Here is a 26,152-nt window from a genome sequence, read left to right on the forward strand (position 1 = left end):
TTCTTTGATGATGGGGATTTTAATGCCATAATATACAAATTGTAATATATTCAGATGTCACGAGAGCAAGACTAAATGCCTAAGATTTGTAACTCTTTAGCTTCTAATTCTATCAATTTCTTGTAGCTATTATTTAGACTCCTCACGGAGAAGTCTTTACCTGCCACACCACTGACTTCGCTATAGGGAGGTATGACAGTTTTCGGTGGAATTACTGTACCACGTCGTATCAAGCAACAGTCATAAACAATTGAGAGGTTTTCTAAAACACAGTCATCTTCTATTAGGACTCTGTTACCGATATTAGCCAGTTTTACTATGGAATTGTTTCCGATTATTGTGTATGCCCCAATACTAATAGGTCCATGCCATGTCTTGTTTTCTGGCTTTGATTCCTTCAAAACTGGAGGAATAATCTGGCTATTAGATCGGATGTAGCAGAATTTACCCAATTGAATGGTAGTCGCTGTATCTGGGTTCTTGTTAGAGGCATTGGCTAACAACTCTACATCTCCATGAATTTTCACTCCTGGATGGATAGTGGCATTACCACTGATAATTATACGGTCCGGTCCGGAGATTTCAGCCAATTTAGAAATTCTGTTTCCGGCAGACGTTTCTATCCACTCGGACATTGAACCAAAAGCTTTCGAATTGCGATTATTACACTTCTATCTAAAGAAACACTTCTTATATTGCTTGGTTACTAAAGCCGTCTTCCTGATTCGGTATTTGTTTATAGATAGTCACGTGACACCTGAGCCGCATCACAAATACTCTGCTGATACACGCGCCGCACAGTACTGGAATCTTCGATTTGGCTGCAGCGTTCCTCACTAAATGTGGTGATTTTCTTCCTCGCTGCTAGATAGATACTTGTAGGGACTCAGGGCATACAAAATACACATGAAAAACAGAACACAACACCCACGTTTTTCAATCAAGAGAAACGTTATAATTTTCCAAATTGTACCAAATTCTTCCCACAACCGTTAAACCCATACCTAGCCTTTAAAAATCTCGAAAAATCCATCCCATCCAACACCAAATTAGAAACCTATATTCCTTATCCCACTCCCATTCTTCTCACTCTTTCACTCACTTCACCCCAAAACGTGCTGAAACGAACCGCGACGCCCTAAAACTTTTCCCCCACTCACGCCGCACACCGCGACTCCGAAAAAACATCTACCACGATATAAATAAAGGCCCTCATCACGTCGTACAGAAACAGATAGAGATGTTTGTTCTTTGACCAGAAAAAGTAGTAACAACGACTGTTTTTGTCGGAGTTGCTTTTTCGACGTGCCATATAAGCATAGATACTAGCATAGAAACAGGTTTCGCACCGAAAATCATAAAATCCAAGCAAAATGTCCCAACTTTTCAGAATTAACTGCGGTTACCAGAACTACGATTGGGGTAAAGTAGGCTCCACGTCAGCAGTAGCCCAATTCGCTTCTTCGTCGGATCCTACAGTTTCTATCGATGAAACCAAGCCATACGCCGAGTTATGGATGGGAACACATCCCTCCGTTCCATCGGTTGCCGTAGACGCCCCACAAGTCGCCGGTAAGACGCTCCGTGACTTGGTCTCTTCCGAACCACAACAGTTCTTGCACCAGTCCATTATTGACAAATTCGGCTCTTCCAAGGAATTGCCATTCCTTTTCAAAGTTTTGTCTATCCAGAAGGTCTTATCCATCCAAGCTCACCCAGATAAGAAATTGGGAGCGATCTTGCATGCTGCAGACCCAAAGAATTACCCAGATGATAACCACAAGCCAGAAATGGCCATTGCTGTGACAGATTTTGAGGGATTCTGTGGTTTCAAGCCTTTGGACCAGTTAGCCAATACCTTAACCACCATTCCAGAGTTACACGACATAATCGGCTCGGAAATCGTGGACGAATTCGTCAAAGGTATCAAGGTTGGTGCTGCTGAAGGATCCGCTGAAGACGTGGAAAACAGGAAATTGTTGCAAAAAGTCTTTGGAAAGTTGATGAACACCGACGAGGCCACCATTGCTGCAAAGGCCACTTCTTTGGTCGAAAGAACCAAGTCCGACCCTAAGCTCTTCACTGCCATTGACTCAAGATTGCCCGAATTGATCCAACGTTTGGACGTTCAATTCCCTAAGGATATTGGTTTATTCTGCGGTTGTCTCTTGTTAAACCACGTTGCTTTGAAATCCGGAGAAGCTATGTTCTTGCAAGCCAAGGACCCACACGCATACATTAGTGGTGACATTATTGAATGTATGGCTGCTTCAGATAACGTGGTCAGAGCTGGTTTCACTCCAAAGTTCAAGGACGTCAAGAACTTGGTAGAGATGTTGACGTATTCCTACGGTGATGTGGAGAAGCAAAAGATGCCTCTCTTACCATTTGCGAAGTCTCGTGGTGATGCTGTAAAGTCTGTCTTATATGATCCACCAATTGCTGAATTTGCTGTCTTACAAACTATCTTCGACAAGAAGAGCGGCGAGAAGCAGGAATTCGATGCCTTCGACGGTCCTTCCATCATTATTGCCACCAAGGGTAACGGTACCATCAGGGTTAAAGGTGGTGAAGACCAAAAGGTTGAGACTGGTTACGTTTTCTTCGTAGCTCCAGGTACAGAAGTGGAGTTAGTGTCTGGCTCTGAAAATGAAGAATTCACCACTTATAGAGCCTTTGTTGAAGCATAATTAAGAGGTTTATATAGATGTAGTAATAAACCAACAATGATAATAATAACAACAGTTTTTATGACCATTAGTACACTTACAAACATGGTTTATGGGAGGAGTTTTAAGTTCGGAGTGTAGATAATAATGGTGGAGCTAGACTTTTAATTGCTATGGGCAGATAACAGGGCCAAGGGAAAAATCCTGACTTTATGGGACTGTCTGGAACGCCATTGCAATTATCTCTTCTATTTATTGATCTTGAAGTTCATAATAGTCATCGATGTAATCATAACGTACATGGACGTAAATTAAAGATTTTTAGAAATTAACAAAAATTTTATGAAAACTCACAATTCTATGGATATAGAGAATATTAGCTCTAATAGAAGATACGATTCAAATACGTAAACTTGTTCGAAATCATTTTCATGAAAAATATTGGGTGAATAATCAGTGTGATTCAGCAATTCCTAATTAAGAGAATTATCCACAATTGGCTTTATCTTCTTCAGAGAAATTAGGTGATTGAACATTTAACATAAAACGTGAAACTGACATATTAAATAAATAATAATTATATTAGTGCAGAATTAAAAATAATGGAATAAACGATAAAACGAAGTGAAGAAAGTAAACAATACAGATTAAAAATTAATAGATTGTTAATTTCACAATTGAAGTTAATTTCTTACTCATCGCCAGGTACTCCACATGGTTTTGTAGAGCTTAGAATTTTGTCCATGGTGTGTTTTATTTTCCACTTCCTTACTGAGATGTGAACGTAACTTTGAACACCCTAAATGCATGTCGCCGGTCACGCCGTGCCAACCACCTGTTACGGCTAGCGGCAGCAGCACTGGCCATGACATTTCCTCTACAGAGTCTAAATTGGATCTGCAGCATCTCACCTGGTTCAATTACTCAATGACTATGACTGTGTAATTTGCACCCCATTGCATCCGAAAGCTGTCCCGGTACTGTACAGGGTCCTGATTACCAGTAAATCAAGACATCTGGTTATCACAGGTGTAATTCAGGCCCGAAATTTGGGACTATTCCACAAGCCTTGGGCATGGATTCCAGGTATCACTATCACCATGAAATATTATTACAAGAAGCTTGCAATGGCAAGATGTGGTTCTGGAATATCCGGAAGATATCAGAATTTCCAATTTGTACCCACGGAGTCCTGCCGTCTGTACCACGGAAGCCTCATAAGGAGACCCACGGAACGGGGGAAAAATGGGCGAGTGGAATGCCCCATCGGTCATACGAGAAGACGCAAATACCGGCGGTTACCATAGCAAGAGATCAGGGAGAGAAATGCGCGAAGTAGCGAGGAACCAAACGTTCCAATAGCGACGCCCAAGGAGAGAAGCGAGGGTGTGCCTGAGAGACGACGGGTGTCACACCACGAATCGTAGAACAATGGGGCAGCTCGGTAAGAAATTGTTTCTTAGCATAGTACAATACACAACGGCAAAATGGAACAGTAAGCCAGTAGCAAACCATGCACCCGTAGACGGGACGATTTCTAAAACCAGAGAACAGTAGTACACCCCACCATAGGAAACCACAATCTATACCAGAAAGCCGTACTAACATAAGAATTAAACTATTGCTTCCACCCAGCACCAAGAAGTAAAAACAATTATATTAAACTACAAGGTTCTCTAATTAGCTGGCTAAACAATACACCCATGCTTCCAATTATGTCCTGTCCCCACAACCTGTCCTCTCGGCCCTAATTTTCCAAAACGAGCCATTAATGAAACTCACTATACAGACTTTAAAATTCACACTGTATAAGAAATATGGTGGTAGTTGTAGAAAAAAATCTGCTTAGAAAAAATTATCTTCGTATCATCTTTTGTTCTACACCATTGACTGAGTAGTATTCGTAGACACAGCCGGAGCAAAACCGTACTATCTCACCAACGAGACGAAGACGACGACGAGGGAAAAAAGATACCAGTACCATGAGTGACTCCATCGAACAACACCAACAAATTGCGTCAGAGCCTGTGGCGGGTGCAGTGGACGTGTTGGAAAAGAAACCGGACAATGGTTTGGGAAACGCAACAGAGTTGGACCAAAGTCAGCAAACAACTGAAGATAACCAACAGCAGCCAGTCGTCGGCTCCAGAAGAACTCCCGAAACCGAAGAAGAACGTGCCGAGAGATTGGCCAAACAAGAAGAAGTAGACGGTCGTTCTATCTATGTCGGCAATGTTGATTATCAGTCTACTCCTGAGCAATTGGAACAGTTCTTCCACGTTGTGGGAGTAATTGAGAGAGTCACCATTTTATTCGACAGATATTCGGGATTGCCTAAGGGTTACGCTTACGTTGAATTCGAGAACATTGAAAGTGTCGAAAGGGCCATTGAGGAGTTGCATGGAAAGGAGTTTAGAGGTAGAGAGATCAGAGTCACGGCCAAGAGAACCAATTTGCCCGGCTTCAAGAAAAGAGGAGGTTTCAGAGGAAGAGGAGGTTTCAGAGGTACTAGAGGTACCCCAAGAGGAACTAGAGGGGGTTTCAGAGGAAGCAGAGGTTCCTTCAGAGGTAGAGGAGGTAGAGGAGGTGGTAGAGGCGGCTTCAGAGACGGCGAGGGATTAGACTTAAGCTCTGCACCATTCAACGTTGAACCAGTAGATGGTTCCGTTGCTTCTACTGCTGCTGCCGCTGCTCAGGAGTAAACGCAGATAAGCATTACCATTCAAGGGACGATCTTCGATCTAGACAGCTAAGGTTTTGGTTGATCGGGAGATAGAATAGAGGTACCATGATGACGTTGTTTTCATTGTAGTTCTAAGTTTCGTCGCTCGCTAACATCTTTCGCTTCTCAAGGGTTAAGTTGTACTTAATCCCTACTAAGAACCCTTTAGATAACTGGATATAAAAGGGAACACTAAAAAATAATTAAAAGATAACAATCCTATACTAATAACCAATATGGTTCATAGATACTCGGTTGCATAGGTTACACTATTTATTCAGGCTGGTTCAGGTTCTTTACTACAAGATTTTCGTTTTTATCTATTGCTATTCAATAGCTCATTGACTTTATTTCACCTATGCATGTGTATATATTTGTGTATGTATGTTCATTCGTTCAGCTCACACCTGCTGAAACTCACTTGTAGATTCTTCCTGCAAAAAATGAACACGCTCTCTCGCTAAAGGCTCCGTTGATTTGCAACAACTTGTAAATGACACATGTAATTTCATTCGAGAACAGCTCTTGATTAACAAGCACATACCACACACGCCAAGACATCCACCACAACAATTTGATAAATGATAATGCCAACAGATTCTTGCCCAAGCGCAATTATACGCCCCATGAACAGAGGATAATCCTGATTACCACAGGTGTTCCCCAAGGTTTTATGATTTCTTATTTGGTAGTTGCAGCTCGGTAAATTCTAATTGGCTGCGACTAGGTTAAGAGAGGTGCGCGATGAAAAAAAGCCCGATCACGTGAAAACTTTGATTCATTTGAATCATCGTCCTGCATCAGATAGCCAGAGTATGGTGCCAAATCGGCTATCGTGTATACAGTGGACATGAGATAGAGATGAGTATAAAGAGCATAGATATGTAGAGAGAGAGCGCTACCTTTGAATGACAGAGCTGAGAGAACCTATCCAATTCATTTAATTCATAAAACGGGAGGTTTTCTACTAATCTAAAAGAGTCGATAGTTTTGCATCGACTCTTAACTATGGGAGCTTAACTATGGAGAAACATTTTCCCTCGCACGACTTTCCATTGATATCATTTACAGTCATTTATTATTCAAACTAGAGGTCACTATTGATTCATATTAAACGCCAATGAAGTTCACACTACCCTTCAAGCAAATTAGTATTGAGAAAAGCATGTTGTAGGTTTGATTTATTTCTTGTGATTAGTATGAACCAATTTGAGCTGCAAGTTTGAATTTAAATTGAAACCACTGTATCACAACTATGACCGATACTATGGACTATGATCTATTGGATTTGCGTAGAACCTAATACACTATAGTACTCTAAAAGGTGCCTAGGAGCCCCATAATATTGCATTATGGCTATCCCTCATGGATATACACGTAACACAAACGTTTAACACAAAGGTTTGACACAGAGGCTTAATCACACGCGAGTCATGCGGTTGCTAAGAACCACTATCACAGCCTTAAAAGAAAGAATCGCGTAACGAAGCTAAAGAAGACGACGGCTAAAGCTGCGATATACGAAAGAGCCATCCTGGTTGTACAATGCTTGAGCCAATTGTGCATTTAAAATGAATATTACGATTAGGATGTGCAAAAGAGGTCGATTTTACGTGTACGTTTTTTAACCACTTTTCAATAAGCAGTGCTGGAGAGTAACAAATGATGTCTTCTTGAAGAGCTATTATGGGAGCAACTGACTGTGGCTACCTCATAGCTCTGTCTTCCAAGGGGCGATCATAAATTGAAGGCATATTTTGCGGTTTTCTGCCTTTGACAGCATTTTGTGAGCGAGTCAGCACCGTCTGCACATCCGTAACAGGCCAGCAGAGTTCAAAAAGGAGCGTTCTATATGCCACTGCAATTTCAAATCAATCAGAAAGAAAAATTTTGAAAATGACTTAAGAGGCATGCTTGCTAATAAAATTTTGAGATTTCGAACTTCGATTGTGGGCCACACAAGAGAGGTAAAGAGTTGAAATTTGCGTTTCCTTGGTCAGGTAGTTAGTGGGAACCGAATAAGCTCATAAAAATGATAGGTTTACTATCAAATTAAAAAATTCGAATTTTTGGGTGAAAAATCAGATTTTTAAATACTGTGGACCATCCAGATGAGATATGAAGCTGAAACTACTTCGCCTCGGTTACCTAGCTGGTAGAACCGATCTAGCTTATAAAATCGATAGGTGAAAATTTTGGATTTCAGAAATTAGTCCATGTTTCCTGAAACTTATCTCCGAGGTCACTATACTTATGGGGCTGTAAGGAGTGCCATTTTACTGTCCCATTGAAACCGTACAAGTTTGCAGTTGAATTCAGTCACTAGTTATCAATGGTGGACTTGTAGTGTCAAGTTCATGAGGTCGTTTTCCGAAAAAGTCGAAATATGCGCACTTGAATGCTTTCTCATAACTATTAGGAGAAAGGTATTATCATAGAACAAAGCTATTTATGTTGGCCTAGTGTACGTGTACGTACTCGCGGTCAGTTTGAAGAGCTGGCGATTAAAGATGGGTCAGTGGTGTTAAGTTTACGTCGTGCATATTCTAGAAATTGGAAAAATGCGCATAACGCGCTTGATGATAACTTCTCTGTTCTATAAGCTACCAACAAAAGGAAAGCGCCATTTTATTGAGCCATTTGAGTTGTACAGACTTGCGGGTTTTGGTGAACTAGGGATCCTCTTGGGCTCTTGTACAGTCAATCAAAGTCAAAATTAGCGAGGTCAATATCTTTGCAAGGAACGCAAATAAGGAAATCTAAAGAAGCCCTTCTAGTGAGCTACTGTAACTGTACCGTTAAGCACTTGGTCCCTAGGTCTGGCAGTGAAGGGACAATCAGAAGTTGTGGGTTTAGTTTGCGTTTTTCCAACTTTGGACATACTTTCTCGACGAACCAAGAAGTCTTGCGGTTTATTGACAACGGGCCAGTGTTCTACAAGCCTGGTTCTATATATGACTAAAATATCAAAGCAATCAGACGAGTTCAAAAAATTTAAAAAAATGCCGAATCAACATAGTTGACTAACAAAAAGTTGAGGATTTTCGAGACTTCAAAGCTAGATTGTGAGCCACACAAAAGACTTGAGAAGTGGATATTGCGTTTCCTCGATTAGCCAGCTGGGAGAACCTATCCAACTCATAAAAACGGGAGGTTTACTACTAAATTTAAAAGTCGATAGTTTTGCATCAACTCTTAACTATGAGAGCTTAACTATGGAAAAATATTTGCCCTCACACGACCTTCGATTCTATGGTGATAAATTTCGGATAAAGTTGATAAAGTTGACGATAACTTTAGCATCTTGGCATGCACGAACAAATGGGAAGTGTTAGACAGATCATATTGGGTTAATATACTCTTCTAAATTGCTAATATGGAAACTGGAACACGCGTAGCTTCGCCTTTCTAAGGATTTCGCTCCAGAATACTTCCCTACGACCCTTCTACTACTATCATTAGAATCGTAGGGAGGAATTACATCTTCTGAGCTCATAAGATTAGCTCTAAATATACTATAAAAAGCGTTAGCAAACTTTTAAAACTATAATGGAAACTGGAACATGCGCGGCTTCGCCTTACTAAGGATTTCGCTCCAGAATACTTCCCTACGACCCTTCTACTACTATCATTAGAATCGCAGGAAGGCATTACATCTTCTGAGCTCATATTATTCGCTCCTGGCATTCTATAAGAAATGTTAGTATGACTTTCGAAATTGCGGGTAGTGAAATTTGAACGAGCGCAGCTTCGCCTTACTTACTATTTAATTTCAAATTAGTTGAACTTTTTGCAATCATTTCTGACAATTCTATAAAAATGAAGAATTATACACTTTTTACTATTCTAAATTTAGTAACACTAGTTGTGCTTCATCCAAAAGTTTGTTATGAATGTTTATATTCCATTCTTGCTAGAAACAAACCATTCCTGTCTTATTCTATGGTCTTACGTAGTATGCATGAATCCAGTACTTATATTGATTACTGCTGCTTCCTTCAAAAATATTTAAAAAGCATCTTCTTTTACGATGACACTGGAATAATATCTTTAATTCCATTTCGAGGTAGTTCTTCCTTGATTCCAATAATGGTGCAAGTATAGTAATTTGGTTTCCTGACTCCCGGGTTGTTTAAGGTCGGAACCAAGTACCCTGTACTTTGCTATGGTATTTCAGATCCCCAGAACCAGAGACGTAGAGGGTATAAAAAAGAGAACAGCCTCGAGGACTTTAAGAATTCAGTTTATTATATCTTGTTGACTGTTTTCAACTATTTATTCTTCTTTAGCTTTGAGAAATGTTTTCCAAGGCGTTGTGTCTCATACTGGGTTATATATCCTGTAAATGCATGTGCTCATTAGTGCTTAGTTTATTGGCTCTATACGCTTTATAGACTTCACACAAGAAGAACCCAGGTAGAATAGAAAGTAGCTTTTGACCTCCCAACCATGAAGACAGGCACATTTAAGTTGCCAACGGAGATAGCAATGCACCACAGACTTCAGAATTATACAACCACTGCTACACACCAATGGTATAATACGGACGGTATTATCCGTGTGCAGAGAACTTTTAACTAAAGACAACTACTAAGACAATGGATACCTACGAATGTCCATTACATTTGCATTATTTCAATTACATGTTCTAAATGGTAACTTGCTATATACTTTCCATCTTCCTATCAGAAACATAAGAATCATGTATACATACATACATAATAACTTACCAAACACATACTAGATATACCCTACATACTAACACACATGTCGTAACACCTGAACATCCAAAAAAGAAAAAAAAAAGATTGACACATGGTAGCATCCAATCATCCCCGTGATTCTAGTCACGTTCAAAATTTTTCACTAAAAAAAAATTGGAACTCATCTCTGCGGCAGTGAAATATAGCATTCAAGAGTGGTTTTGATGATGGAAAGTCCTCGTATAAGCCTCATATCATACAATAGAAAGCATATAGAACATCATGACGTCCGTAAGAAAGAGAAAGATGAACCGTTCGTCGGTTAAAAAGAACACCAGAAGAGTGAAAGACAAGCAAAGAGATATAAATATTCATTCGAACCCCATCATAGCTGCTAACTGGGACAAGTCCTTGACTTTACTGCAGAATTATAAGCGTTTGGGATTGCGTTCCAAGCTCGGAACGCGTGCCGGTGGTGAGGAGAGAAAAGTGGAGAGTTTGACTGAAATCAGAGCAAGAAGAGCAAAGGACTCCGAGAAGGTTACTCCTGCCGATATTGAACAGACTGAGGACCCAAGCGAGATCCCAGAGGGTGAAGCCCGCTTGATCAGAGATCCTGAAACCAACGAGGTTGTCAAAGTTATCTATGGTACGAAGAAAGTAGTTAAAAACACAGAAAGCGATGTGGAAAATACACTGGTAATCAAACAGTTAGAAGAGTACGCACACAAACATGCCCAGATCAAGAAAGACAGAACTCCATCTGAGAGAGAAAACGACTGGTTGAAGAGTTTGTACGAAAAATACGGAGACGACTACGAGAAGATGAAGTGGGATAAAAAGTTGAACCTTCAACAACAAAGTGCTGGTGATTTAAGAAGAAGAATCACCAAATGGAAGAAACTCAACAACATTAATTAAGTGAAGGTTGTTAGAATTTAGCTAAATAACGGTGTTTGAAGATCAGGAGAAGAGTAGGAGAGAACTTGCATTTTATTCATAATGTACATTAGTCATAAGAGGAAAGACGAGAGTCAGATAGTAATACTTCGTAGATCCATATAGGGAACCGAATTCCTAGGAAATTACTGCCCAGGCTACCCGGGAAATTACTGTAAGAAATTTTGTTTATGTACAATATCTATACTCTATTAAACTTCGCCTTCTATGTACACTAGTGATGATAGTATCAACTACTAAGTCTCGATGGCAAGTTCTTGTCCAATACCTTTTCTACTATGTTTTTCATTATAGGTTTCAACTCACAGGTATCATACAAGTCTATCAACTTCTTCTTCCCGTCGTGTTCTTCATTATCCTGATTCTCAATCATTTCCACAAAGGTTGGATCAATTGGAATGTTACCTAAGAAAGTTAAATCCAACTGTTCGCTTAGTTGTTTTCCTCCTCCACTCAGGAAGATATTCGTGCACTCAGCACAGTGAGGACATATAAACCCACTCATATTCTCAACAACACCCAAGACGTCAAAGTTAACTTTTCTGCAGAAGTTTATTTCCTTTCTAACATCTGCCGTGGCTACCTGTTGTGGGGTAGTTACGATAATGGCACCATCGATTGGTTGAGCATACCTCAACTCTTCAGCGATAGCAATGTGTTCATCTGAGGTACCTGGCGGCGTATCGATAAGCAAGTAGTCCAATGGGGTATTACTATCCCCTCCATTCCAAACAACATCTTTTAAGAATTGGCGAATCATGGCGGTCTTTTTTGGACCACGCCATACCACGGAATTGTTACGATTTCCCAAAAGGAAGCCTAGCGACATCAAGGAGAGGTTTCCACGAGTTTTCTTACCGTTTTCGTTCACTGGATCAGCCGAGTTATTGTAAATGGACACTGGCACCCAACCGGCAGAAGATTGGTGCACTTGTTTTGTCTCAACTCCGAACATACGAGGGAGTGAAGGACCAGTCAAATCTATGTCTAATACTCCAACATTATAACCCTCGTTCACTAGCGATAATGCAGTTTGCGTTGTCACGGACGATTTTCCGACTCCACCTTTACCCGAGAGGATAAGTATTATGTGTCTGACGCTTGATAGCGACTTTGGAGCTTCTTGTGCCGGGTCCATATGACTATTTAGAGAAGATTTACAAAGTAGTAATGTAGCAATAGATGTTTGAGTTAGGTGTGAATTTTGGCGAATTTACGTATAACTTTGTTAGCAATAAATATAGCAGTACACCGTTAGGTAGTATATTTCCACTTTAACTGTAATAAATGCCTCTTAAGCTTTATAATGAGTGCTGTTCTTATGAATAGTTTGCAATCATATAAAATTACTAATTATGCAGCGAAGTCGCAAGCCGATATTGGTGATGTCGCTGAATATGGTAGCAGTCTGATCCGCGACATTGTTATGATAGTATGCCATTCAATATTAATTGCAGGAGGAGGGTGTGAAGCTGACGATGTTGGTCGAAGACCCAAGTAATTACCAACACTTTATAAAAACTCGGATATAGAAATTAGATAATAATATAAGCAAGAACCCCTATTCGAAGTTGGGAATGACCATAAATGTATAATTTACTAGGATTAATATCCGTATTCCATGGTACCCCTGTAGGTTTCTTGCCTCTGTGTTTTTGGCAGATGACAAGAAATGGCTGTGAAAACAAGCTGAATGCAGGACGTTATGACACTACAAAGCTACGTTACTTTACCACTTGACCACCTGGTTTATAACTCCCAGAGGCAACTTCAAAAAGAGGAAAAATATGAATACCACCACCACACACACATTACTAACTTAGCTTAACTTAACTTCAACCTCACCCAGCTTCCTTCCCTAAATTATACAACTAACAAAATTCTGGTTAAGCCCGCTTATCGCCACGGCCCAAAAGATCTCACTTTCATACACTACTTTCTCCATACATACAAATAGAACGGGGAGTAAAAGGGCACAGCAAATACGGTGATCTTATTCAATTTTGTTGGATTTTTCGTCATATTCTACCTCCTACCACCCATATAAACATACCTCAACTCAAAAAGTACAAAATTTCTTCTTTATCAACCCCGTTACCACCCCTTCCAAACCCTTATACTTATATACTTAATCCCCCACCAGCTCGTACCTGGTGCTATACACAGGAGTATCTGAGAATAGGATTTTACGGTTTCAGCAGCAAAAAAGTAGCAAACAGAATACGTTGCTTCTGAGATTACGGTGGATTATACTACAAATAGAGAGGTTGTCTAAGGCAAAAGTCATACCATTAGAAAGCTACAACTCGGACTGTTCTAGAAATACAAAAAAAAATACCAAATGTCGTCAAGGTACTCAGCAGTAGGAGCTCACCAACGTGATCTTCGTACACAGCTATTCAGCGGACCACAAGGAATCAAGACTCCGCCGTCGAGAACAACATCTCCCTACGACCCAACACCAACTGGGACGCTGGCAAAACATAACGAGGCGTTCTTGCTGACCCTCGAATCACAGAATAACGATGAAATGGACCAAATGGGCCAGAAAGTGGCCATGTTGAAGACTTTGGGCCAGAAAATGGGAGTGGAGATCAACAAGCTGTTGCAATTGAACGACGAAATCACAAACAGCTTTGAAAAGGGTAAGGTGACGTTGAAAAACACATTTAATAAGATGGTAGTAATGAGCCAGCGGGCTGGAATCACTTGGCGTATGTGGCTTACGGTGTTTGTCATTGTTTTTGTTTGGTTCTTCTGGATCTGGTTGTTCTAAAGAATCTCAACTACAAAAAATCTCCCAAGAAGTAGAAAGGATCTCGATAACTCCTTCTAAAGTTGCCTTCCAAGATTCCATCTATGAGAAAGCGCTATAGTCCTGTTAGCATGAAGAAATCTCCATCAAATTGAATCGCATTTTGTCCTAATAGTTTTCTCCATTCATTGAAACATAGTGTGGGATCATTACACATACAAGATCTGACTATAATGCCAAAGGGTTTTCCGGTCTTCATTCTTACTTTCATTTATATGTACTTTACCTTCTGACACCACAATTCTGCATAAGAAACTTTCCATGGTTTCCCTCTACAAATCAACGTTTGTGATTGAACAAGTAATAGCAACTGGTTCCTGCCTCTGTCATTAATTTTTATGTCATCTACTAGTCATTATTAATTATTACTATATTGTATCATTCCAATAATCATATTTTGCATTGTAAATACTGTTTTTCTTATTGAATATAATCCTTGAGTCGTGAAAGGGAACGAATACTATGAGCATCAGAGTTATCGTCATGGCCTTGTGTGGCGTTAGTTTTACCATCCCACGGTGTGACCTCAACATCTTCTGATTCAATAATGCTGGATGACACGTCAGAGTCTTCGCTACCACCAACCCCAACATTGATTATTGTACCTGCTACAGTAAAATTACTGACCAGGTTTTGATTCCGCGAGTCATACGCTTTATTGATAGCAGACAACGCACTACGGCCATTACTGTACTTCTTGTCAAAGTTTTGACTAGTGAAAGCAGCATTTTTCTTAATGGTATCCTTCGGTAACTTCACTTGCGAGTTTGAAGGCTTTAAGATGGATCTTTTTGGCTTTAAAATGTGATGCAGAGGTTTGTGCTTTGGCGTTGGCGAGAAGTCCTTCGATTGAAAACTTCTAGTTCGCCTTCTTCTCCTCTGCCTTAGTGCTGACCCATTCTTTCTGAGTTTCTTCTTTTTCAGTTTTAAATCGGATTTAAGTGTATGGTAATACTGATTAGTACTTGCTATACTAGTCCCATTCGATGCCGCCTCGTCTTCAGACGAATCTGAATCAGACGATTCAGAAGATATTAACGGATCGCTATCGCCCTCATCCTCCTCGTCATCTTCTTCAGTCTCAGTATTTAAACCTGAAGAGTTCCAGATTTCATCGTCACTACTAAGTCGTAGATTATCTAGTAAGGACTCTGCAAGAATCTTATGTGGGGATGACAACTCTGCAGTGGCTATAGCAGCGGTTGTCGCCAGATTTTCTGTATCCCCACATTCACAGTTCTTGTCTTGAGCCTTTTTGTAGGTATCTGATGTGATAGGAGATCCATTGATACGCAATTTCTTAAAATGCGAGGTCTGTAATGTCAGTTTGATAGTTGCTGGAGACTTCACACTGAGTATGTTCAGGAAAGGAGTGTCCTGGAGGGGTGATGTGTCCATGTAATTTTGGTTGGAAAGAAGTGATGAGTATAAGAGATTGATGGGGTTATTACTGTGCTTGAATGGCGATCCGTTGAATTTCCTTATATCCCCACTTAATGGAGTAAGTAGGTTCTTATCAATCGCCTTTTCATTCTTTGAAATTGAGCTGGATGCTTCAGATTGCGTGAAAGGATCCGAGGATGAAAACTTTCTACTCTGCTTCTCTCTATATTTTGAAATGGTGGAAGACATGAAAAGCTCAAACAGCTCTGGATCCATATCTTCGGTGGATTCGTCAGTAGGTGTGCTAATGCCTGGTTGTGGTTGACGCCTTTGGAATAGGCTTGTGGAGGGTAACTGATCACGTTCAGGTCTTGGTTCGACTGGCTGTACTGAAAAGGCGTTCTTGTCCTCGTTGTGATGGGATGATGCAGGCGATAGCTCATCAATAAATGCTTCTTGACCAGGCAAATACGATTTTGAAGCACTGCGAGGCTCAATATTTGGACTCTCTTGCAATTCATGCACAGTCTGTAATTTCCCACTTGAAGTTTGTTCTATGACGTCTGGAGTTATATCCATCATTTCTTCCGCTTCTTCTGTGACGTCATCTATTTCATCTTCCACATCTCCATATACTTCCATATCCTCGTCTCCATCAGCATCTATTATCTTGCTATTATTTGTGTAGTCCTCTACAATATTTATCTCGTTCGTTTGGTCCTGTTCGTCTATTATCACATCGTCAGCGGACTCTTCGTCTCTCATTGTACTTTGCAGACCATTAATTATACGATAAACATGTGGATACTTCGCTCTCCGAGAAGACTCAGGATTGTTTAGCGCATCCACTTCTGGGAACACTAAAGCATCGATTGTGGAAAGACTACTGCTTAGTTTCTTGAGACTGTCACTGACGTCAATCGAAGTTTTGAGCAATTGATTTATTTCCGAGTCAATCATATTTGGAGTTGAGGAGTCAGCAGTTGATCCGCTCCCACTGGCACTAGCATTCGAGCCATTGGTTACTGCTTTGATCAACTTTTTCCTCTTGTGGCTTACCGTCTTATTGAGAGAATGGGCCAATTTGGCGATTTCAATGTTTTTAAACTGAATTTTCTGTTCGATTGATAGCTTGTGTCGTATTTCCAACCTCAAATCGTTCTGGAAATTGGATGTGACATTCAAAAGCTCATTGACCACCGCTTGCGATTCTTCTTTCAAGGGTCCATTTATTATGGCGTCTAATTGGAACGCTTCGATAGGCGGCAATTGTGGGTTCGGTGGTGGTAGATGTGCCTGGTACTTCTTGTAGGAGTTCTCCCAGCGAGACGAGTTTGATTTCGGCGGGTAATTGGAGTCTGAAGAAGACGACTGTTGAGCTGGTTTTATGGTTTGTTTATTAGCATTATGGGGTACTTCTTGCTGATGCCTAGGTAGAACTTGTGTATGTTGATCTGGGGCAAGGGGCATTCTGCGGTGCCGGCGATCAGGTTATGGTGATAAGGGAAAGTATACACGGAGATGACGTGGTATACTATATAATAATAATAATAATATTGTCAAGGAAAGTTATATAAACAAAAGAAGAAGAGAAGGAAGAGAAAGACGAGAATAAAAGAGACGAATCAGTAGAACGAAATCAATATGGAAATGGGTTCTCGTTAATTTTTAGGGAGAGATATGATAAAAAATGGTAGCAATATTGAAATTATTGAAATTAGTGAGACGATGAGAGATGATTTAGTGAGAGGATGGGAGATGAGTTAGGGAGACGATGCGGAAGAGAGTAGTGAGGATTAGGAGAAAAATGGTACTGCGAGATTGAAGTGGGGGCGAGGGAAGTTCTGGTGGTAGTGAGAATAGTAGAGACCAACTTAATGAGACGATGGTGGGGGAAAAGAATAACAGAAGGATTGTAGAAAAATATATTTATTGGAAAGGAGCGGTTTGAAGTAAGCAATGTGGTATGATAGTGGTGGTCTTGGATTGTATTAAGATTGGGTAAAATGTGGAAAAATTAATTTTAAGGGGTTCTTTAATGGAGATAATTACTGTAAATAGTGGGATTCTACTCCATTACAAGACAGGGAATGAGAAAAACTAAGCGAGGCAAGAACAAAAAAAATAGAATATTGGCCAGTGAGAGATACTACCACCAACTAGTATTAGTGACAGATTCTGCCAGACAGCGAGATCGACACTATAAATTGAAGGTATGAGGATTTTCCATATTCCATGCTGCTGAAGATAATGATAGTTAGCGAGACGGCAGCACCTATTATCATTTGAGTTTACTTTCAGGCATTGCATTTTGCAAGTGAAAGCTCTTAAAATTTTCGTTACAACTCTCCGGAACATTGAATTTTCACTTTCTCACCATAACCAGGAAAGCATGCGATAACCATTTTGACTCAAAACACTGGAAAGTCTACCTTACACTTCCTTCCCCCCTCTACATCCCCTCCCCTGTGACCTTATTCTCTTTTTCCTCTTCTAACTCCTTTAGGAGAAATACTTGAATATGTCGACCAATTTCATTCCATTTCCCATTCATGCCTTGGCTCTCGTCAACCAACTCTATTTGTTCCATACAACGATGGTCGTGATTACAACCACGAAATCACACAATTTTACTGAGACAATTACCCAGAGTGTCACAATTGCGGGGACAGGGCTCGCTAATGTATCAAATTATTTACCGAGAGATGTTCGTGTAATCGCTAAAAAATGGGGTAATCTACTGACACCTGACAGGCTTATTTTGCTCTCCCCACAAAGAAAGCTTACATTAACTTAAAAAAATTGTCGTCAGTTTCAATTATAATTAGGACGATTAAACTAAGAGAATTAAACTAGGAAGACATTATTTGTAAATTGCTTGTAAATTGCCTGTGTAGTCATTACCAAGGCGTTAGAATATCTAAAGAGCCTCCCCTCTTCTCTGTAGAAAATTGCCGCCTAGCATCCCGAAGCAACTTTCAACCCTCGTCAATCACATCGTGTCGTATTGGGGAGGAGCGGCTCTGTCCTTCTTGCTACAGTTAAAGGTCACGCTACCGTTGTATTGTAACTTTTCACATTTTTCACATTTTTCATTGGCCTTTGCTAAGAAAGAAGTTGTAGTATGTAAGTAAAGCTTACACTAAAAAATAGAACCAAAATAACTTGGAAGTGGGATGTCTTGGAAAGAGAACATTCCAACCTGCCAAGAGTTAACGTAGAAGAATCCATAATTTGTCCTTTGTTGCTGGTCTGATTAACCTGGGGAATGAATATCTTAATTTCGCAGCCATTATAATGTACATGGGTCCAAGGATATAGCAATTCCAAGGAACTGTTGTAGAGAACCGACTCTCATCTATGATGATTTAAAGAAAATTCTACATCTACGAGGGCCTTTTTCCTTTTATAATTACGAAGTTTTTTGTTGGAAAACAGGTCGTAGTATTCAGAGAATTTATGAAGCTGAAGCCTACTTAGAATTGGCAGAATACAACTCCTTGCTGTAAATGGGGGAAAGATTCTTGAGTAATAAGTAAATATATGATACCATACATAGTAAATGATACATACATAGTGTATGATACATAATAGTCAAAGTGGACCAGTTGCAAATTAAATTCAAAGAATATCACGTCTACAAGGTCACCCCTACAATTTATGTTTCCCCTTTCATCTTCCTAAATCTTTTAAGTTATCAACTCATCGTATATATTGACTTCGTGTGAAATGAATCTATCATTTATTGATACAAGCGTAGACTGTATACCTAATAGTCAGTTATCGGTATTTCAAACCATAATACATTTACTACGCCATCTACTAATCGTAAATGGACTTGCTTACCTCATTGGTATCTCCAAACGGATTGGCCAGGTCATAGGACTCCTGTTTTTGAAGAGTTTTCTTTGGTGGAGGTGCTGCTTTTGACAAAGCAGCTGGTTTAGCTGGACGTGGTGGTGGAGGTGACTTGGCTGCTCTACTAGATCCTTCAATGGTGGTTCTATTCAATCTGTCTGCAATCAGGTCTTCTTCTGGCTCACTATCAGAGTCGCTTGTGTAGTAACTTTCGTAACTGTCATCGCTATCGTCGTCATTGTTATCATAGTTTGGAGCTGGGTTGGCAATCGAATAACCACACTTGAAGTCGAACTTCTTGAATACCTCAACCAATTGCTCGTTGGAGCTGATCAAACTGCCCAAGAATTCTTCATCCATAGCTAATACTTCCTTGGACTTGTTGCCATCATCACCAGCACCAACATACTGTAAGTAACGCAACACCTTTCTTCTAATTGATCTACATTTGTTGAACTCATCCATGGACTTGTCGTCATCGTGGGGAGATATATCTGAAGGCAATGCCAACAACGCATTGGTCAAAGCAGTCGTGTGAGTATAACAGTCTGCAATAAGAGTTCTGATCTTGGGAGCTTCGATCTTGTAATTGATTTGGGGAATCTGGAACTGTTCGTCAGCGTAAACAATACCATTCTTCTTTCTTCTCTTCTTCTTCTTATCCTTGTCCTCCTTTGAAGTCTTCTGTACCGGTGTGGAGTAAGGAGAAATAGCTCTTCTTGCCGGTGGAGACCTAGGAGGGGATCTTGGAGATCTTGGAGATCTTGGAGGAGAGTCTGGAGAGCTTCTTCTGTTGGGTCTATGCGGCTCTTCTTCGTCGTCTTCGTCGTCAAGAAGACGATCGTTATCGTTGTCTTCATTATCTAAGTTGTCCGATTGGGCTGCTGCACTGCTACTGGTAGTTCTAGGACGAGTTGTTCTGCGTCCTTTCAGAGGAATGTACTTGTACAATCCTGCCATGTACTTGTAACCTTCCAATTCCTCGAGTTCTGTTTTCCAGCCGATGGCCATAGCCCTGACTTGTTGCTGAACTTGCTTGTCATAAGGGAGATTCAATGCTGTCTTACCATTTCCAGATAAGATTCCCTTCAACACGTCTAATAGCTTATCGTCTCTAGCGAGGACCGGCCCGATGGATTTACCACCATTGAGAACCAAGAGCTCGAGGATCGACAATGCACGGAGTTGTTCATCTACGGACTCGCCGTACTTGATCTTCTTTCTGACGGCACGAGCTGCTTCAACGGCTCCGCCGTTTGGTTGGAGCTTAATCAAGTGGAGAAGATCCAGGAGATAGAGCTCGATGGAGTCGTCGACGTCGTCATTGCGATGAGGTTGAGCCAATTGGTTGATTTTCACGGTGATGGAGGTGAATGGTTTTTCACCGAAGATGGGCATTTTGGTGGGGTGTCAAATGAAGAGATGAAGAAGGGATGACGATGAGATGATGAGATGATGAGATGATGAGATGATGAGATGATGAGATAATGAGATTACGATGAATTGAGGGAATGGGTTTGATTGAATGAAGAGGTTGCTGTTTTATGTGGTGGCGGCGTTGGAGATGAATGTGGTGATTGTGATTATGGTGATTGTGATTATGGTGATTGTGATTATGGTGATTGTGATTGTGATTGAGATTGTGGAGTAGTATGTATAGCTTCGTAGAGTATCAGTTCCCTCTTTGAGTACTTCCAATAGAGTAATCTCCAGTTATTACACACGGCGGTTGTCAATGTCACAGAAAGAAGCCAGAGGTGGAGAATCGGAGAATCGGAGAATCTGAGGATCGAGAATCGATAGTCGGAGAATCGGAGTGTGGAGGAAACTAGCGACGAGACAGGTGATGGACACAGGAAGAGAGAGTGTTAAGGGAAGGAACAGCGAGGGAGATGAAAGAAAGAGACAAACCAGGGAGAGGAATGAGAATCGAGAGTGAGGAATGAGAGTGAGGAATGAGAATGAGAATGAGAAAAGCCAATGAGAAAAGCCAGTGTGAAGGAAACAGGAAGATGAGTGAAAGGAGTAATGAGTAAACAAGTAGTGTGAAGGAAGGAGTAGGAGAAAGAGGTAGGAGGAAGAGGAAGGAGGAGCCAAGAAACCACGATCGTGGAAGAGAGCAGTATGAAGGAAGGAAACAACGAGGAAGGAGAATAGGAGAGTTAGGAGAGAATAGGCACAGAGAGAGATGGAAATGTGACAATGAGTATGAGTATCAACATGATTACGAACGATGACCATTACTATGACTACCAACGATGAGATCTACGAGTGAAAGTTAATCGTTTGGTGGGATGAATGAAGACGGAAAAGAGACACCACAGTGAAGCGATATAGGTGTGTTAAGGAGAGAGAGTGTGTGTGAATAAGTGAGAGATGGAGATGGGAGATGGGAGATGGAGATTGGACAATGAGATGAGATAATGATGTGATGGGATGAGACAATGGGAGGAAGACGTGGAATTGATACTGATGAAATAAATGAGTTAGTGATAAAGAGAGAATTGATGAAATATTCAAGCAGTTCAAGCAGAGAGAGCTATCAACAATGTGATACACAAGAGAGAGAGTCAATGAATGGAAAAATGCCCCACAATTCAGTAATACAGTAGCGTTGTCGTAGCAGAATCCAAATGGTTGTTGCAAATGTGGCATTGGTGATACAGAAAGTAATTATATTGTTCTTGCTAGTTCACAACTAACAAGAAAGTCGAGTCGTATCAAGCTCTCCTGAGCTGGTCATAGCTCATTGACATGGTAAGACTGGCACATCAAATTTACAAATATAGCTAATAATATAATAGTATGTAATAAATGTAATAAGGTAATTATCACTTATCATCACTTACTCCATGCCATGTAATTGTCAAGCTAGTCTAAATCTCTTTTTTTTTTTTTTTAATTTAACCCGACACCACAGACTCTGTGATGTCCATTGCCCACTTCAATGATCCATTTTGGTTACCTCATTCGGCGATGGACATCGTGGCGTTGATAACGATCTCATAACGATAAATGGGGTACATGACTGGCTGCAAAAGAGTAGTGGGGGAGGAGGAAGAACAGTGGGGTGCGGCAAGAGGTCCGAAGAAGGTGTATACGAATATGAGGGCCTGTGAGTTTTCAATGGTCAATAAGTTTGTCAATTGGTATCTTCACCATGAAATGATGATAATCATCAACAATTAGTTTCGAAAAGGGTATCAAGAGAAGATATATATCTCATATATTATGAACAATAGCTTTCATGAGTTGGTGCTAAAATTGTAGAAATTGTTATTTTTTTTTTTGCTGCTCTGGTTCACTTGCTCTATGATATAGACATGGTAATGCTTCTTATTATGGTAGTTTTAAATGTCCTCAAGTTATTCGAATTATAGGCGTTATTATTTTACAAAGGCAACTGTTTTTTGGGATATAGTCTAAACAATAGCCCCAAACCATATACTAACAATAAACAAAGATACAGAAAGTCAATATTTCTGCTAGTCGATGGCCCTGAGGAGAGAACACAGTTCATACTAACCATTTTTAGACTCAATTTACATTCACTATCAAACTAAGTTCTTTCCTTGCCCAGACAATCCACATAAACCAAACCACATAACTATTCAATATGAAATCTACTTGGTAACACTTTCATAAAAGCATCTTAACAAACCTTTACAGAGATGGTGGTTACAAAAGTTATGGCAAAAAAAAAAAGCCGCAGATCTCCACAAGTGTACACTTTTCCCTTCATTATCTTACCCATGCAAAATGACACAGTGCTTCTGTATAGTTATACTCAATTGGCAACACCCCCACTCCCTCCCAAGACAGATATACTCGTAACCAAAGATGTCGTACTAGTGACCACCACCACCACTATCTCATCCCCATACTTTCAGCTGGCAAATGGTTGCGAATGCGCCTGGCTGCTAAAGATTATGGGCTCATACCATAAATAACACTGTTTCACTTACTTCACCCATTCACCTACACAATTGTTTCTTTCAAAAAATTAGATATATATATATATATATATATATATCCTTCTGAAATCACATCAACTTCCCCATTTCATCTAACCTCCTCTAACCATTTTTCAATTCTTCCTTCTTCAGTATTCCATTATCTACCCTTTCATATCCTCCTCCTCCTCCTCCTTACAGCATTACTACCAAAGGGCTGCTCTCCCCAATTCCGAGCATTCACACGTGATCACTCCACTGAAATCTCGGATCTTCTCCAGTCTCCTCCTTCATTCTATCATCCAACAATCCCAGTCAAAAACACCAAAACACCCAATTTTCACAAAAAAACGACTCCAATTCACTTATCTCACACATCTCACCAGCATCCACCCAGTTTCAACTACAATACCTCCAATATCACTCCCTTTACCATAACTGTCCCAAATTCAACCACCTCACCCAATCTCCAGTCACGTGACTCACGATGAGGAAAATTTTTCGACCACCAAAATCTCAAATTAACTCTTTTGATCTCATAGTTAACGAAGAAAGAACCAGTTTATGGTCAATTTAGGTTGCCTAGTTCAAGGAGAAATTCAATTGTAACGACACAGACGCGTCATTGCTACCAGGAAGTTTTACCAAACACCCCAAAAAACCGAATTTCGCCATGTCTGACCAGTACAACCAGGATAAGTTGGCTGAAGACCTTCAGAACGCTTCCCTTGGAGGACAGCAGCAACAGCAGCAACAGCAGCAGCAGCAGCAGCAGCAATACCAGAACTACAATGCCGTTAACGCACAGGCATTCGTTCCTCAGGGCGGCTACCAGAACTACCAGCAAGGAGGATACCAAAACTATAACCAACAACCTCAAGGTTACAACCAATACCAACAGCAGCCTCAAGGTTATAACCAGTACCAACAACAGCAGCAAGGCCAAGGTTATAACCAGTACAACAACACCAATGCCAACAGAGGCGGTTACAACAACTATAATAACTCCAACAGAGGCGGTTACCAAAACTACAACAACAATAATAACAGAGGTGGTTACCAAAACTACAACAACAGAGGAGGTTACAACAACTACAATAACTCCAACAGAGGAGGCTACAACAATTACAACAGCTACAATGCTGCAGACAGTGCACCAGCACCAGCCGCTGGTATGTCTTTAGCCGATTTCCAAAAGCAAAAACAATCAGCTCAAGCTGACTTAAACAAGCCAAAGAAGAAGCTCAGTTTGGCTCCTTCATCTACCATCAAGTTAGCCAATGCAACCAAGCCAGCTTCTAAGGAGGCTTCCCCAGCAGTATCCATTCCAGCTTCAAAGGAAGCTACCCCAGCCCCAGAAACCAAGGAAGAAACCAAGGAAGACGTTAAGGCTGAGGAACCAAAGGCTGAAGAGGCAAAGAAGGAAGAAGAGACCAAGGAAACTAAGACAGAAGAACCAGTTGTTTCTGCTCCAGTTTCCAAACCTGCTACTCCAGCACCAACTACTGCTGCTTCAGCTCCATTATCCGCTTCAGCTTCTGTAGCAACTACTTCATCTGCTGTGGTGGATGATATCGTTGACGAGGAAGTTGTCAATGACTTGTTCGGAGGAAAGGACCACGTTTCTATCATTTTCATGGGCCACGTCGATGCCGGTAAGTCCACCATGGGTGGTAACATCTTATACTTGACTGGATCAGTCGACAAGCGTACTGTCGACAAGTACGAGAGAGATGCCAAGGATGCTGGTAGACAAGGTTGGTACTTGTCTTGGATCATGGATACCAACAAGGAAGAAAGAAACGATGGTAAGACCATTGAAGTTGGTAAGGCTTACTTCGAGACTGACAAGAGAAGATACACTATCTTGGATGCTCCTGGCCACAAGATGTACGTGTCTGAAATGATTGGTGGTGCTTCACAAGCCGATGTCGGTATCTTGGTCATTTCTGCTAGAAAGGGTGAATACGAGACCGGTTTCGAAAAGGGTGGACAAACCAGAGAGCATGCATTGTTGGCTAAGACTCAAGGTGTTAACAAGATTATCGTTGTAGTCAACAAGATGGACGACACTACTGTTGCTTGGTCTGAAGAACGTTACAACGAATGTACTTCCAAGTTGGCTGTGTTCTTGAAGGGTATTGGATACCAAAAGGATGACATCATCTTCATGCCAGTTTCCGGTTTCACCGGTGCCGGTTTGAAGGACAGAGTCGACCCTAAGGACTGTCCATGGTACACAGGCCCATCTTTGTTGGAGTTCTTGGATAACATGGAGACTACTCACCGTAAAATTAATGGTCCATTCATGTTGCCAGTTTCCGGTAAGATGAAGGATATGGGTACCGTGGTGGAAGGTAAGATTGAATCTGGTCACATCAAAAAGGGAGGTAACCTTCTTTTGATGCCTAACAAGGTCAATGTCGAAGTTTTAACTGTTTATAACGAGACTGAACAAGAATGTGAAGCTGCTTACTGTGGTGAACAAGTTAGATTAAGATTGAAGGGTATTGAAGAAGAAGACTTACAACCGGGTTACGTGTTAACCTCTCCAAAGAATCCAGTCAAGACAGTGACTAAGTTCGAGGCTCAAATTGCCATCGTGGAATTGAAGTCTATCTTGTCTAACGGTTTCTCATGTGTCATGCATTTACATACTGCCATCGAAGAGGTGAAGTTTGTGGAATTGAAGCACAAGTTGGAGAAGGGAACCAACCGTAAGTCCAAGAAGGCACCAGCATTCGCCAAGAAGGGTATGAAGATTATTGCTGTGTTAGAGGTTGCTGAGCCAGTTTGTGCTGAGACTTATAACGACTACCAGCAATTGGGTAGATTCACTTTGAGAGATCAAGGTACTACTATCGCCATTGGTAAGATTACCAAGATTTTGTAAATGACTAAACAAACAATAACATTTGACCTTAGTGAGTCACTCTATTAAAGAGTTGCCAGCTATTGTCATCATCATTCTCCTTTTTATAGCTTAGCTTTAGCAATGTACAGTTTTACGTAATTACAATTTCATTGGAATAGCAGACAAAAGAGTGATACAAAAGATTTGAGCAATGGTACGAAGTCTACTCTGTACG

At 40.7% G+C, this 26,152-nt stretch overlaps 10 protein-coding genes across 10 annotated transcripts; 5 read left to right on the plus strand and 5 right to left on the minus strand. All coding sequences in view use genetic code 12, as the record gives it.

The window, feature by feature from the left end:
* Positions 1–24: 24 nt before the first annotated feature.
* RJT20DRAFT_38092 (uncharacterized protein) lies at positions 25–672 on the minus strand. Its single transcript, XM_064919929.1, has one exon. It carries the CDS (start codon positions 633–635, stop codon positions 72–74), a length of 564 nt encoding a protein of 187 aa, XP_064775311.1. The 5' UTR covers positions 636–672; the 3' UTR covers positions 25–71.
* A 701-nt stretch (positions 673–1,373) lies between these two features.
* Positions 1,374–2,690, plus strand: PMI1 (mannose-6-phosphate isomerase; the record flags this gene model as incomplete). Its single annotated transcript, XM_064918773.1, has 1 exon — positions 1,374–2,690. One exon carries the CDS (start codon positions 1,374–1,376, stop codon positions 2,688–2,690), a length of 1,317 nt encoding a protein of 438 aa, XP_064775312.1.
* A 2,174-nt stretch (positions 2,691–4,864) lies between these two features.
* On the plus strand, positions 4,865–5,212 carry RJT20DRAFT_88275 (uncharacterized protein; the record flags this gene model as incomplete). Its single annotated transcript, XM_064921268.1, has 1 exon — positions 4,865–5,212. A coding segment is annotated over one exon (348 nt), but the record flags the coding sequence as incomplete, so codon positions are not given.
* Positions 5,213–9,935: 4,723 nt separating this feature from the next.
* On the plus strand, positions 9,936–11,149 carry RJT20DRAFT_38110 (uncharacterized protein). Its single transcript, XM_064919930.1, has one exon. It carries the CDS (start codon positions 10,377–10,379, stop codon positions 11,013–11,015), a length of 639 nt encoding a protein of 212 aa, XP_064775314.1. The 5' UTR covers positions 9,936–10,376; the 3' UTR covers positions 11,016–11,149.
* Positions 11,150–11,283: 134 nt separating this feature from the next.
* On the minus strand, positions 11,284–12,192 carry RJT20DRAFT_95135 (iron-sulfur cluster assembly protein; the record flags this gene model as incomplete). Its single annotated transcript, XM_064921565.1, has 1 exon — positions 11,284–12,192. The coding sequence occupies one exon, from the start codon at positions 12,190–12,192 to the stop codon at positions 11,284–11,286; it is 909 nt and encodes a 302-aa protein (XP_064775315.1).
* Positions 12,193–13,395: 1,203 nt separating this feature from the next.
* RJT20DRAFT_134528 (uncharacterized protein) lies at positions 13,396–13,830 on the plus strand (the record flags this gene model as incomplete). Its single annotated transcript, XM_064918332.1, has 1 exon — positions 13,396–13,830. The coding sequence occupies one exon, from the start codon at positions 13,396–13,398 to the stop codon at positions 13,828–13,830; it is 435 nt and encodes a 144-aa protein (XP_064775316.1).
* A 459-nt stretch (positions 13,831–14,289) lies between these two features.
* Positions 14,290–16,722, minus strand: RJT20DRAFT_134529 (uncharacterized protein; the record flags this gene model as incomplete). Its single annotated transcript, XM_064918333.1, has 1 exon — positions 14,290–16,722. One exon carries the CDS (start codon positions 16,720–16,722, stop codon positions 14,290–14,292), a length of 2,433 nt encoding a protein of 810 aa, XP_064775317.1.
* A 2,142-nt stretch (positions 16,723–18,864) lies between these two features.
* On the minus strand, positions 18,865–20,667 carry RJT20DRAFT_38148 (uncharacterized protein). The gene has a single exon (XM_064919932.1). The coding sequence runs from the start codon at positions 20,506–20,508 to the stop codon at positions 19,075–19,077; it is 1,434 nt and encodes a 477-aa protein (XP_064775318.1). The 5' UTR covers positions 20,509–20,667; the 3' UTR covers positions 18,865–19,074.
* RJT20DRAFT_38147 (uncharacterized protein) lies at positions 20,668–21,452 on the minus strand. The gene has a single exon (XM_064919931.1). The coding sequence runs from the start codon at positions 21,349–21,351 to the stop codon at positions 20,827–20,829; it is 525 nt and encodes a 174-aa protein (XP_064775319.1). The 5' UTR covers positions 21,352–21,452; the 3' UTR covers positions 20,668–20,826.
* A 2,158-nt stretch (positions 21,453–23,610) lies between these two features.
* SUP35 (translation termination factor GTPase eRF3) lies at positions 23,611–26,085 on the plus strand. Its single transcript, XM_064919933.1, has 2 exons — positions 23,611–24,079; positions 24,116–26,085. Exons 1-2 carry the CDS (start codon positions 23,737–23,739, stop codon positions 25,954–25,956), a joined length of 2,184 nt encoding a protein of 727 aa, XP_064775320.1. The 5' UTR covers positions 23,611–23,736; the 3' UTR covers positions 25,957–26,085.
* The last annotated feature ends 67 nt before the right edge of the window (positions 26,086–26,152 follow it).

The sequence above is a fragment of the Scheffersomyces xylosifermentans genome (genome assembly GCF_036884685.1).
Source record: "Scheffersomyces xylosifermentans strain CBS 12540 chromosome Unknown RJT20scaffold_3, whole genome shotgun sequence".
Classification (NCBI taxonomy): Eukaryota; Fungi; Ascomycota; class Pichiomycetes; order Serinales; family Debaryomycetaceae; genus Scheffersomyces; species Scheffersomyces xylosifermentans.